This window comes from Cibotium barometz, chromosome 3 (genome assembly GCF_041138505.1).
Source record: "Cibotium barometz isolate CiBa-2024 chromosome 3, ASM4113850v1, whole genome shotgun sequence".
NCBI lineage: Eukaryota > Viridiplantae > Streptophyta > Polypodiopsida > Cyatheales > Cibotiaceae > Cibotium > Cibotium barometz.
This window is the reverse complement of record NC_141048.1, coordinates 10,813,830-10,826,779: the sequence shown is the minus strand read 5'-3', so window position 1 is coordinate 10,826,779 and position 12,950 is coordinate 10,813,830. Positions and strand designations below refer to the sequence as shown.

The window sequence follows — 12,950 nt, the reverse complement described above, 5'->3', positions numbered from 1 at the left end:
TCCTTTATATAAGTCGTAACTTTTACTTGTCGCTCACAGTAATCTTACTCCCATCAATCTCCCTTCTTTCTTAATCTCCTTCATGGCTTGGCAACAAGAACTAGTTTTATCCATGATGATTTCTCACCTTCAAGACGCAAGAGAGTCTGTGAAGAAAGACTTTATAGAACAGTATGAGCGCTCACTTTTTCCTCACCTAGGAACTTCTGTAGCGTAGACCAAATGGCGGACCTATCAAAACATAACTAGGGTAACACCCTGGGGTCAGCAGCACTTTCGTAACAATGTCCGCTTGGCCATGGTTATTGAAGCTTTGGGTTTGGGTCCCCGATACTACTGCGTCATGAGATCAAGGCATCTTGGGTTTTCTGAGCGGGTCTTCTTACTGGCGTGTTTTCTTCCTCATGAGAAGATATGCCTTTATCCCGTTTTTGGCTTGCCTCTCAGAGGTCCTTTTGTTAGATCACCTCATACCACTGAGATAGGTGCGGCAATAACCAGCAGAATCATTCCCATAGATGAGTTACCCTATACTTGTGCAGCTTGTGAGGACTGCTTTTGTGACCATATGATGGACGGGCTTATGGAAGTGTAAAGAGTTCTTCTATCTTTACTGTATAAGTTCCGTGAATGAATAAAGTTTAAATCTTGTTCTTATTTTGAATCTTGCTCTCTTTAAGACTTTTCTTGGTGGTTAATCTTGATTAAAATTTTTCTCTAAATCTCATATTCGTGCATCTTGTAAAATTATCCCAGTTTGCGAGATGAGGACATCTCGCATTTTTTAAGTGGGGTAGAATGTAAGATTCCTCCCCCAACCCCCTTTTTGATGTCTAGTATCTTCCCCTGTAATCAATCCCTCTTCAGAAATATAAAGGCCTTGTTCTAACTGTTTTAGCCTAGAGAGAGAAAAATATGCTAGAGAGAGAATATTCAGATTATGAATATTTTTGGATAGAAAATTAACTCATCTTATTAAAATAAGTTCCCCTGAAATAGAAATTCAAAAAGAATTTTCCAATGTGCAATTGAAATTAATTGAAAATAAGTATAAAGAACCTTAGTCTAAGGGTCTAGATTTTCAGAAATTTTTAGATTATGGTCCAATTAAGGTTCCTATGGGCCAATAGCATCAATCCATGTGTAGGGAGGAGATAAATCCAATTTGTAAAAGAAGATACCCAAAAATGAGTAAATGATCACATAAGATGAAGAGTTATTAGTAAAAAAACTATGAGCAATATTAAAAATATGAGATATTTTGGGTATCCAAAAATGAGTAAATGCTCACATAAGATGAAGAGTTAAAAATGTACAAGGTTTATTAGTAAATAAACACATATGTAAGGAAGGGGAGTTCTTTAAAGGAGGTGCATATTTCACATAAGATGAAGAGTTGAAAATGTACAAGGTTTATTAGTAAATAAACACATATGTAAGGAAGGGGAGTTCTTTAAAGGAGGTGCATATTTCACATAAGATGAAGAGTTGAAAATGTACAAGGTTTATTAGTAAAAAAACTATGACACATATGTAAGGAAGAGGAGTTCTTTAAAGGAGGTGCATATTTCACATAAGATGAAGAGTTGAAAATGTACAAGGTTTATTAGTAAAAAACTATGAGCAATAAAATTTTGACACATATGTAAGGAAGGGGAATTCTTTAAAGAAGGTGCATATTTCACATGCTTGAATGAGTTTTAAACTCAAAAATAATGTGATATTTTTATCTCTCATCTCTCATCTCTCTTGAACCAAACCAAATCAAAATGAAACCAAACCGAATCAAAAAGTAACCAAAATAGGTCCAAATCTAGTCCAAATTCAACCAAACTGACTTGGAAAATTCTAGAATCAGTTTGTTTGGTTAGGAGCTCAAATTTTCCTATAAATAGAAGCCTCCCCTTGTTGAAAAAAATATAGTGTCTTATGCTTTGTCACTCTACTCCACCTAAGCCAAAATATATAGTGTCTTATGCTTTGTTACTCTACTCCACCTAAGCCAAATTAGATAGAGTCTTATGCTTTGTTACTCTACTCCACCTAAGTCAAAATATATAGAGTCTTATGCTTGTTACTCTACTCCACCTAAGCCAAAATATAGAGTGTCTTATGCATTGTTACTCTACTCTACCTAAGCCAAGAGTTGTGAATTCTTTAATAATTCACTAGTTTTTGATACTTCTCTCTTTCTTCAATCCCCATTGGTGGCTCCATCAACATACTAAACCAATTGATTGGTTGGGGGCCTCTACCGTGAATAAAGAATCAAGCAAATTATAAGGTAAGTATATTGAATTTTGATCTTTCTATAATTTCTCAATGATTCTCTCTTCTCAACCCCTCTCAAGCTTGAGAAGTTTAATTGGTATGGTTTTTTAAATGCTATTGAAGTTAATTGGTGAATAGTAGTGAAGAGTTACATAATTTAATAAATGCTATAGAAGTTAATTTTCATTTATGTTTAAATTCTAATGGTTTTTATGTAATTTCTCTCTCTCACTCAAGAAATGGTCATACTCATGAACCATTCTCAATCCAAATGAAGCTTTTCATAAAGCCTTTCCTTAATCCAAGATTAAGCTATGCTTGAGGCCAAATTAATGGCTTTTTGCTATGCTTTTAGTTTATGCACATTGATGATTCAATCCATTATGGATTGATGACCCAATTAGAGACCATTCTAATTGTTTTCTTAATGATCCAATTAGAGACCATTATGGATTGATGATCCAATTAGAGACCATTCTAATTATTTCTTTAATAATGAGCTTTATCTCTTAGAAAAAAAATTGAGATTTATCAGTCATAGTAGCGGAGCTATGGCAAAATTTTTATAGAAATTACGCATAAAATAAATTCATTCAAAGTATAAAAAGAGGAATTCCTACCATATTCTAGGAACTATCATCCTAGATTAATTAAAAGAATTTTATTATGCATGGAGATGTGGATGTTGCTTGTAGATGTAGATGTATGGATGTGAGTGTGAATGTGGAGGTGGATGTATGCATGGAACGTGGATGTATGCATGTAGAAATAGATGTGTAGATGAGGATGTAAATGGAGATGTGGATGGATGCATGTAGATGTACAGGTATAGATGTAGATGTGAATGGAGATGTGGATGTATACATGTAGATGTAGATGTATAGATGTAGATGTGGATGTGGAGGTGGATGGATGCATGTAGATGTAGATGTATAGATATAGATGAAAATGGAGATATGGATGTATGCATGTAGATGTAGGTGTATAGACGTAGATGTGGATGTAGAGGTGGATATATGCATGTAGATGTAGATGTATAGATGTGGATGTGAATGTGGAGTGGATGTATGCATGTAGATGTAGATGTATGGAGGTGAATGTGAATGTGGATGTGGATGTATGCATAGGGATGTAGATGTATGCATGTAGATGTGAATGTATGCATATAGTTGTGGATGTATGGATGTGAATATACGATTGTGATGTGAGGGAATCTGAAGTGATGAGATGGAAATGATGTGATGGGATGAGTATACATATAAATGGAATATGGAATAAGTAATGTAGATTGAGGAGGAATAATGTGGAAAAATGAAAGTTAAAATAGAAATTGTATTGTAAACTGTTTGTAAATGCTGTCTGTAAATGATTGTTTTATGTCAAGAATGCTGGGGGGAGCATTTTGACCGTCTTGTGATTAAGGTCGTGATGAGAAAGTTGCAACTGCTGACGGGGAGTCAATGAAGGACGTCTCGCGTAGCAAGGTCGGCCGAGGTCTTGACCAGCCTCGGTGCGATTAAAATGGTGAGCTTCCGGTACGGTGGATGAGGGGCCAAGGAAGCGGCCTATGCGTGAAGCGCTAGGTTACCTGCGAAGGATCCTAGAGGGTGCTGACCATACGGTGCTCGGGCTCTGGGTCGCCTAGGATACCCACGCGTGCGTCGAGGAAGATATTGGAACAGAGTTGGAGTTGTTTTCTGAAATCGAGCATGGATCTGGTTGATTGACCTTGCTGGTCTTCAATGGATGAGTCCATGGCTCCTTATATGGATCTGTTGGTTGATCTTGCTGATCTTCAACGAGAGTCCATCATGTTAAGTGATTATATTGCCAAGTATTATGGGCTAGGAACTATCGAAACGGCTCCTGAGCGTTCTAGTTGCCAATGATGCCATAGATACTCTGATGAAGGAATGATGGGAAATTAAGAATCAATTGGATAAATTGGAAGATGGTGATCAATGATACTATGGTTTTATTAAAGGATTGTTTTAAACTGGTTGAATCTGGTTGAAAAAGGCAATTTCATATTGGGTGTGTGAGTGGTGTGACTAGTTTTATTTTGCATGAACATCCGGCTAGGGGGCCTTGGAACTCTTTTCCTTGGTACCCGGGACAAAACCTAACCAAATTTTTAATTGGATCCCATCACTACAGTGGTTGGGCGGTTGGCTAACCCATGGGATTGGATGGGGTTAGGCTGGATTGATGGATCTGTAAATCGAGACTCAAACTTTTGTTTTTACGATAGAAAAAAAAAATAAATCCCGGACAGTAACTGTTCTATGGATAGGAATCAACGGCTGTGCCTCTTGAATGGGGAAAAAAGCGTTGATCCCAATGATCGAAGTGCAAGTTTCTTCCTTGAACTGACTAAGTATCTTATAGATGTAATTGGATCATCTCGATCAGAAATGATCTTGACTACGTTAGAGTAAAAAGTTATCCTGGTGGAATCGCCCGTGCTTTCCGGTAAAGGAAGTTTTTCCGGGTTCGGTTTTGGAATAACCGACGGATTAGTCTCTTATCCGGATATCCGTGGGCGAGGCCCCGAGTGTGGGACCCCTGTCCCGCGCGAGAAGCGTTACTTCCGCTGCCAGTACCCTGAACCCGTTGCTCGGTGGGAACAGGGTTCTTACAGTCTAGGTAAGCGTAATACACAATGTTTGTAATTGTTTTAGCACATTTATTATGCTTGTTTCTTATAGGGCTAACATTAGTACTGAAGATGTTGCTAGGTTGTTTATCTAGCACTAGTATCCCACCAGTGGCATACCTAAGACCATTGTGTCAAATCAAGATGCCAAGTTTACCAGTCATTTTTGGAGGGCATTATTTGATAACTTTGGAACTAAGTTAAATTTTTCCAGTGCATTCCACCCACAAATGGATGGCCAGATGGAGATTTACAATCAATTGACATGTTGAAGTGCTATGTTCACGACCAACAAGGTAAGTGGCAACAGTTTTTGCCTTTGTTCAAGCTGTATTGAATGACTCTTTTTCTTTAGGGACTTCATATGAGGCAGCATTTGGAAGACTGTTCCAACCTTTTTTAACTAGGATGTCATCGTCGGTGCCTGAAGCTAACATGTTGACAAAGCCTTACCAAGAGATTTTTTGGAGTCTGTAAAAGACCGGTTGGCTAAAGCACAAGAGGCCTATACTCGACAAACCAACAAGGACATATGAGATCTTCTCGGAAGAAGATTGGGTATATCTCATGATAATGAAGCAAAGGTTGAAACAGGTGGGCAAGTGATGACCAAAGCTATCATTTCAGAGTTTTGGACCCTTTCCCATTCTAAAGAAGATTATTTAGGTTTCTATGAAGCTAAAGCTACCTCCTAGTTGGACTATGCGTGATGTGTTCCATGTCAGTTGGTTAGGGGTTTAGGTCTTGTAACATACCTGGTTTAGGGTATGTAGGCAGGTAGGTAAAAGGGGTAGCCTTATGGGCCACCCCAAAAGGGTTAAGGCTCTTGCCAATTGTTGCCTCAGTCGGCTAGGCCCGGGTGGACTAGTGGCCCAATCAGCCTACCCATCATAAGGCCTTGACAGCTAGTCGACCAACCATGGAGGGCCAGCATAGCAAGCGGCAAGGCAAGCACAACAAGCAACCTTGACAACATGTGGGCAGCAGAGCCAGAATGCCATGGGAAAAGGCACCTATCTTTATGCAAAGGTTTTTTTCCCATGTGTCACTCTCTCTAGCCATCTCCTATCTAGCCACGTGGCAATAGTGTACAAGGGGGACAATTTGTGTCATAGTAGCAACGCAAGCCACGGGTATCACATTCTTGCACTCATGACTGTCTCGGTTGTATCACCCTATGGTCACGCCTGTCGTGGTGCCACCGAAGTTCTTGCCCTGCTGCACGAAAACATCGAATGCCTACACACGGCCCACCTCGATGCCTTCTCGCCCTGCGCGAGCAGCAATGTAACCTTGCACACAACACGAAAGACCTAGAACGCCCTACACACAACCCTGCTCTCCACACCAAACAAAGCAACGACCTTGCCTTGCACGCCAGCCACCTCGATTAGATTGGGCATTTAGAAAGCCTCAGGACATTGTCCAACGTACAACAAATCAAGTGTACCATATGATGGTGGAAGATAAGCACTGGATCACTGAGAAGGCTAATAAGATATGGAACATCAAGAAAAGTAGAGCCTGGTGGAAGAAAGTAATCTTACAGGGCTGGTGGTCTAAGATTCCAAATCAAGGGAAGGTGTTCCTATAGTGCATGCTAGTTGGAGGCATACCATTGGGGGACGAGTTGTGAAAGCGACAAATTGCTTCTGGTAATTGTGTGTTTTGTACTACATGCTTGGAAACATGCCCACATCTTTCATTTCATGTTCGGTGGCAAAGAAGTGTGGGATTCCCTTTCTTGCGTATGGATTCCATTGACAGACAAGTCCGTAAAGGTTAAAGACTTGATTTTTGGCAAGATTTCAAATGGGCCAGATAACCCTGAACATTCAGTTTTCTTTCATTTTTTCAGGTGGACAGGTTTGTGGCATATATGGTTAACTAGGAATGCCTTCATATTTGATACAAAAGTGGGTATTACAACTCACATAGGTCGTATAAAAGAGCTACTATTGTAGCAAGTCTCTTCCTTGCAGTCAGCTCATTTGGTGGAGAATGACACAACTATATATTGGATGAGGGTACTCCGAGCTACACCTGTGGTTTGGAGTAATTAGTGAGAGAAAGCTATTACACCACCTGGCGCCCATGTAGCCAATTGTAAAGTAATTTTTGGTAATATATCTTCTATTACGAAAATAAAAAAACAAAAGAGAAAATACTCCACATGAAGTGAATATGTGCATGCATGCATGCACGTATATATATATATATATATATATATATATATATATATATATATATATATATATAGAGAGAGAGAGAGAGAGAGAGAGAGAGAGAGGGATACGTACATGTGAGTACCATAGAGAGAGATACACGTATGTGTAGGAACATTCATTCTACGAATACGTCCATGATTTCTATATCTATATTCTATATTATCTATTAAACATCGAGGAGAGAGGGGGACACGTGGCAAGACAAGGGAAGAGTGCAACCACGTGAAAGCTAAGGAATGAACGTTTTGTTTTTTGTGCTGTAGCAACACACAAGTTGAGGACTCGTACTTCTTACACACGCTAATTCCCCCCTCTTGCCACATGGTGGATGCTCCAACCCTAACACATGGCAATCGTAGAAGAAGTACGAAAGATGCATGAGATGTGATTTTTTTTATATTTTCTCCCCTCTACACAAGGCACAAGTTGAGTACTAGTTTATATGTGTGCGCGCGCTCGCGTGAGAATATATATATATATAGGTTAGAATAGAATGAGAAAAACTCACTCTCAACTTGAAGAACTCACACCCACTAAAAGAACATCACCGACTGAAATGAAACCCAAGTTGATAACTAATATTAGGAAGAACCCAAAACAAAGAGTTAATCACAATCACAAGAAACGGCCATTTCAGTCCCCTAGAACCCTGTTTCTCCGTTTCAAGACCCCATCAGTTTGTATGACAGTTTCTCCGTTTCAAGACCCCATCAGTTTGTATGACAGTTTCTCATTTCCAAAGTGATTTGTCCAAGAAATGGCTGTTTTCACCCCTAAAAACCCGTTCCCCCATATGCGTTCCTCGAGCGTCTCCGTTCCCGTTCCCCATTCCCGTTTCTCGTTTGTTGGTGACTATGGAGTTAACTGAAGGGAATCCGTATTCGCACATCACAAAACAGAGTTAATTGAAGAGAGACTGTATTTGCGCGCGCGCACATATATATATATATATATAACCTACATATATTATACACACATATATACACGCATATATGTGTATATACGTATATATATATATATATATGTGTGTAGAACCAATAGTTGATGTTTCTTGTATTTCTGTTGCACGGAGACCACATGTACAATTTGGTGTTGCAGTGAGACCACATGTACAATTTGGCAGCAAATCTGGACGAACCCGCTAGCACAAATCGACGATTCTCTGATAGAAACAGGGACTCGCGAGTGCGCATCAAAAGGCTACTTACATCCGGCATGTCTGTATAGTACAGTGGCCCAAAATGCCGTGAAAGGTAGAAACAATTGTATATATTTGAAGGATAGGGTGAGGACCGAAAATTCATACCAACAAACTAGCCCCTCTAGACTGCTTGCTCCAGCAAATCACTGTTCCCTTGTATACTGCTCAGATTACTCCAGCAAGTACCGTAATGGCTATGAAGAGGATTGCTCTGCAAAGACTTAGTTAGCTTTCTACTGCTCTGACTACAGAAAAGTTGGCAGATAAATGTGGGTTAAGCTTAACATTGATGAACTAAGGTAAGCCTTGATGGGCAGAGTTACACCTTCTTGGTCTTCTTGGCAGGACGTTTGGGGCTCTTGAGCTTGGGTGATTTAGCAGGAGACTTAGAGGGCTTGGCAGGGAATTTAGGTTCAGCTTTGGCGAGTTTAGCAGAAGGGGTGGCGGGTTTAGCGGGTGGTTTGGGGGCAGGCTTAGCAGGCCCAGGAGAGTTTTTGAGCGTCGTGGCCTTGGCTACCGCGGCAGCCTTCGTAGCGGCTCTGGTTGGCGAAGACACAGAAGATGGTTCAGCCTTCACAGGCTTCGCTTCGGCTTTCTTGGGCGCAGGAGAGTTTTTCGGCGTCGCGGCCTTGGCAGCCTTCGCAGCGGCTCTGGTTGGAGAAGACACAGCAGATGGTTCGGCTTTCTTGGGCGACTTCACAGGCTTCATTTCGGACTTCTTGGCCGACTTCGCAGGTTTCGCTTCTTCTTTCTTCTTGGGTGACTTTGAAGCAGTCTTAAGCGTAGCTGCCTGCGCCTTCACCTTCGTTCTTGCAGCACCGGGCGATTTCGGTAATGCCTTGGGCGGCCTCCCACGTGATCTGGGACGTTTTGCTGACCTGGACTTAGCGGCAGCTGATTCGACAGGCATCGGAGCTAGTTTGGGGGCTGACTTAGCCAGTTTGGCAGCTGATTTCGGCGCTTTGGAAGTAGACTTGGCCGGTTTGGCAGCCGATTTGAGCGGTTTTGGAGCGAACTTGACCGGTTTCGGAGACGAGTTGCGCGCTTCGGAAGCTGCCTTCACTGACCTGGTCACAGTCTTCTTCAATTCATCTGAGAGCTTGTAAGAGGCCTTTACCTTAACCAGCTTTCCCTGCTTCACCAGATTTTTCAACTGGACCAGCAGCACCTTGTTGAAATTGCCGGGAAGGTTTCTCTGGTACTGCTGCACTAAGTACTTGGCGATGGCATACTGGCTTGATCCGGTCCGCTCCTTCAGCGCAGCAATGGCCTCAGAAACCATCTGCGCAAGCGAAACCCAACCACGAAAAACTAGAGAAGAATCAGAAACCTAAACAAAGCTATGGCGAAACCCAACCCAGTTGGAATCAGAAACCTAAACAAAGCTATGGCGAAACCCAACCCAGTTGGAATCAGAAACCTAAACAAAGCTATGGAGAAAGGAGCTTCAGCACAGGATAACCCTAACAAGATGCAATACGCAAAAATAGCCCAGAGAAAACGCCAAACGCAGAGTGTGAGGACAGTATTGAGCCTAAGTGAAGGAAATAAACGTTAGTTAAGAAGAAGAAACTACCCTAAAAGCAGAGGGCCGAGACAGTACACAGCCTTTATGAAGGAATTAAAGCAGGTAAGAAGCTAAAAAGAATCCAGGAAACAGAGCCATGGCGAGAGGGAAAATCTAAATGAACAACGCTCCTTTCATCCGTTAACTGCATAAGAAAAACACAGTAAGAAAACGACGAAAGAATGGAAACCTGAAGATAAGGGGGGTGTAGGGGCTCCTGTTTGGGGCCATTGGGGGCGGCGGGCTTCTTCTTCACAGCAGTCGAAGCAAGCTTTCCCTTCATCGTCTTCCTCGAAGAAGCAACCTTCGCAGCAACCATGGCGGAAGAGCGGGCACGTTCGCAGAAAGAAAGCTGAGCTCGCTCTCTCTCTCTCTCTCTCTCTCACAGACCTCGCACAACCAAAAAATGCTTAAGAAAACCAATTCAAATCTGGTTCAGTTGAAGGCCCCTCGTTATAAACCTTCACTTGCCAAAACCCTGGCTTTCGATTGGTTATCAAGCAAAACACGGATCAAGGCCCATCTGAAGTTTCTATATGAATCGTCCGATCCAACTCCATCGATGGCCCATATCTTTTTTAGGCCTTTCCTAATTTTTGTTCCTGATTCAGACCATAGAATCCCAGTTGTCACATGGTTGTACCTTTGTTTTTTTTCAGATTTGAGTACACGTTGAATTACAATTATTAGCATGCACCTCTTGTCATAGTCAAGCGAGCACAAAAACACTCCCATTGCTGCTGCCTACCAAGGTTCCAGAAAAGAACTATTCCCTCTCTACAACCATCTCTCTCTCTCTCTCTCTTTCACACACACACATACACATGCACATGACCCTCTTCCTCTCTCTATCACTTACACACACTCAAGCTCTCTCTCTCTCTCTCTCTCATGCACACATATACACCCGCTCTCTCTCTCTCACACACACACACATGCACACACTCCCTCTCTCCTCTTACACTCACACACATAGAAGCGCTTTCTCTCTCTCTCTCTCTCTCTCTCTCATATGCACACACACACTCTCTCTCTCTCTCTCTCTCACACACACACACATACACATATGTAAATATATAGTATATACAATATTATGTTTTAGATACATATACCTATACATAGACACATATATACATGTATTTAAAAATATAAATACAAACATCGACATAATTTAATTAATCTTGATTAAATTTTAATGTACGGAGATGGGTGATAAGCTCTGGTCACTTTTAAATATATAGATAGATATATCATACACACATCTAAACACACACATACACACATACACACACACACATATATATATGTATATACATATACATACATACATACATACATGTATACATGTGTGTATGTATGTATAAATGTAAATAAAAACACACACATGTATACACACATATAAATATATGTTTTCTATTTAATTTATATTTCTGTTTATATTTTATTAAAAGCTACTTTTTATTCTCTATCTCTCGCTCTCTTTCTCTCTCTTTTCACTCTCTCCCTCGTTACATCTCTCTCTCTCTCTCTCTCTCTCTCTCTCTCTCTCGGTCTTCCCCATCTCACTCTCTCGCAAGCACATTCTACTCATAGATACAAATGTATGCACATGCATGGATACTCTCTCTCTCTCTCTCTCTCTCTCTCTCTCTCTCTCAAGGTCTTCCCCATCTCACTCTCTCGCAAGCACATTCTACACATAGATGCAAATGTATGCACATGCATGCATATACTCTCTCTCTCTCTCTCTCTCTCTCTCTCTCTCACACACACACACACACACATGTACACACCGCATATACACTAATGCAAACGCACACTCTCTCCTCCCACACAAACTATCTCCTACGTAAAAATTATTTGCCTCTCTCTCTCTCTCTCTCACACACACACACACATGTACACACATGTACACTCCTACGTAAAAATTATTTGCCTCTCTCTCTCTCTCTCTCTCTCTCTCTCTCTCTCTCACACACACACACACACACATGTACACGCCGCACATACACTAATGCAAACACACACTCTCTCCTCCCACACAAACTATCTCCTACATAGAAATTCTCTACCTCTCTCTCTCTCATGCACACACACTCTCTCTCTCTTCACACACACACTCTCTCACATAGAAACTCTCTCTCTCTCTCTCTCTCTCTCACACACACACACACACGCTTAAATAGATTTACACACATATATATAATTTTAATTAATTAAATTTTAGATTAAATTTTAATGGTAGGGATGAGTGGTGAGGTGTGCTCACTCTCAAATAAATGCATCTTACATGTAATGTCTCTCTCTCTCTCTCTCTCTCTCTCTCTCACACACACACACACACATGCACATGCACACCCTCTTTCTCTCACGTACACATGCACACACTCTCAAATGTCAAAACTCTCTCTCTCTCTCTCTCTCTTACACACACACACACACACACATATGTACACACATGCACATGTACTAATGCAAACACACACTCTCCTTCCCCCCCCACACTCTCACACATAGACTTCCATGTCTCTATCTCTCTCTATGTTTCTCTCTCTCTCTCTCTCCCCCCCCTCCACTCACACACACACACACATGCTATCTCTCTTCTCACACACACTCTCCCACATATAGAAACTCTCTCTCTCTCTCTCTCTCTCTCTTACATACATTCATGCACACACACAAACACACTTCTTTCTCATGCACTCTCTCTCTCTCTCTCTCTCTCTCTCACACACACACACACACACATCCCCATATGTAAATATATATTATCTATAATATTATGTTTTATTATATTTAGAGACGTATACCTATGTATACATGTGCATTTATAAAATAAATAAACACATTTTTAATTAATATTAAATTTTAATAAGTGGGGATGCATGATGAGGTGTGTTCACTCTTAAATAAGTGTATCTTATATACAATGTCTTTTGTCTTCTCTTTTACATACATATGTGTGTGATTGGTGGGTGTGTACATACACACTTATGTGTGATTATGTAATGTCTTCACGCGTGC

General features: G+C 40.9%; 1 protein-coding gene across 2 annotated transcripts; it reads right to left on the bottom strand.

The window, feature by feature from the left end:
* Positions 1-8,184: 8,184 nt before the first annotated feature.
* On the bottom strand, positions 8,185-10,349 carry LOC147639702 (uncharacterized). 2 transcript variants are annotated; one of them, XM_086822396.1, is made up of 2 exons: positions 9,777-10,349; positions 8,185-9,731 (listed from the first exon to the last, which is right to left on the bottom strand). In XM_086822396.1, exon 2 carries the CDS (start codon positions 9,636-9,638, stop codon positions 8,676-8,678), a length of 963 nt encoding a protein of 320 aa, XP_086678522.1. In that variant the 5' UTR covers positions 9,639-9,731; positions 9,777-10,349; the 3' UTR covers positions 8,185-8,675. The 2 variants fall into 2 exon arrangements, with proteins under 2 accessions (XP_086678522.1, XP_086678518.1); XM_086822392.1 differs by having other exon boundaries at positions 8,185-9,638; positions 10,114-10,349.
* Positions 10,350-12,950: the final 2,601 nt, after the last annotated feature.

Bases quoted from the DNA above. Each gene is read 5' to 3' on its own strand.
- LOC147639702 (XM_086822392.1), bottom strand. From the start codon at position 10,242: ATGGTTGCTGCGAAGGTTGCTTCTTCGAGGAAGACGATGAAGGGAAAG. The intron at 9,639-10,113 runs GTTTCCATTCTT...TCGCTTGCGCAG, and splicing joins TACACCCCCCTTATCTTCAG to ATGGTTTCTGAGGCCATTGC.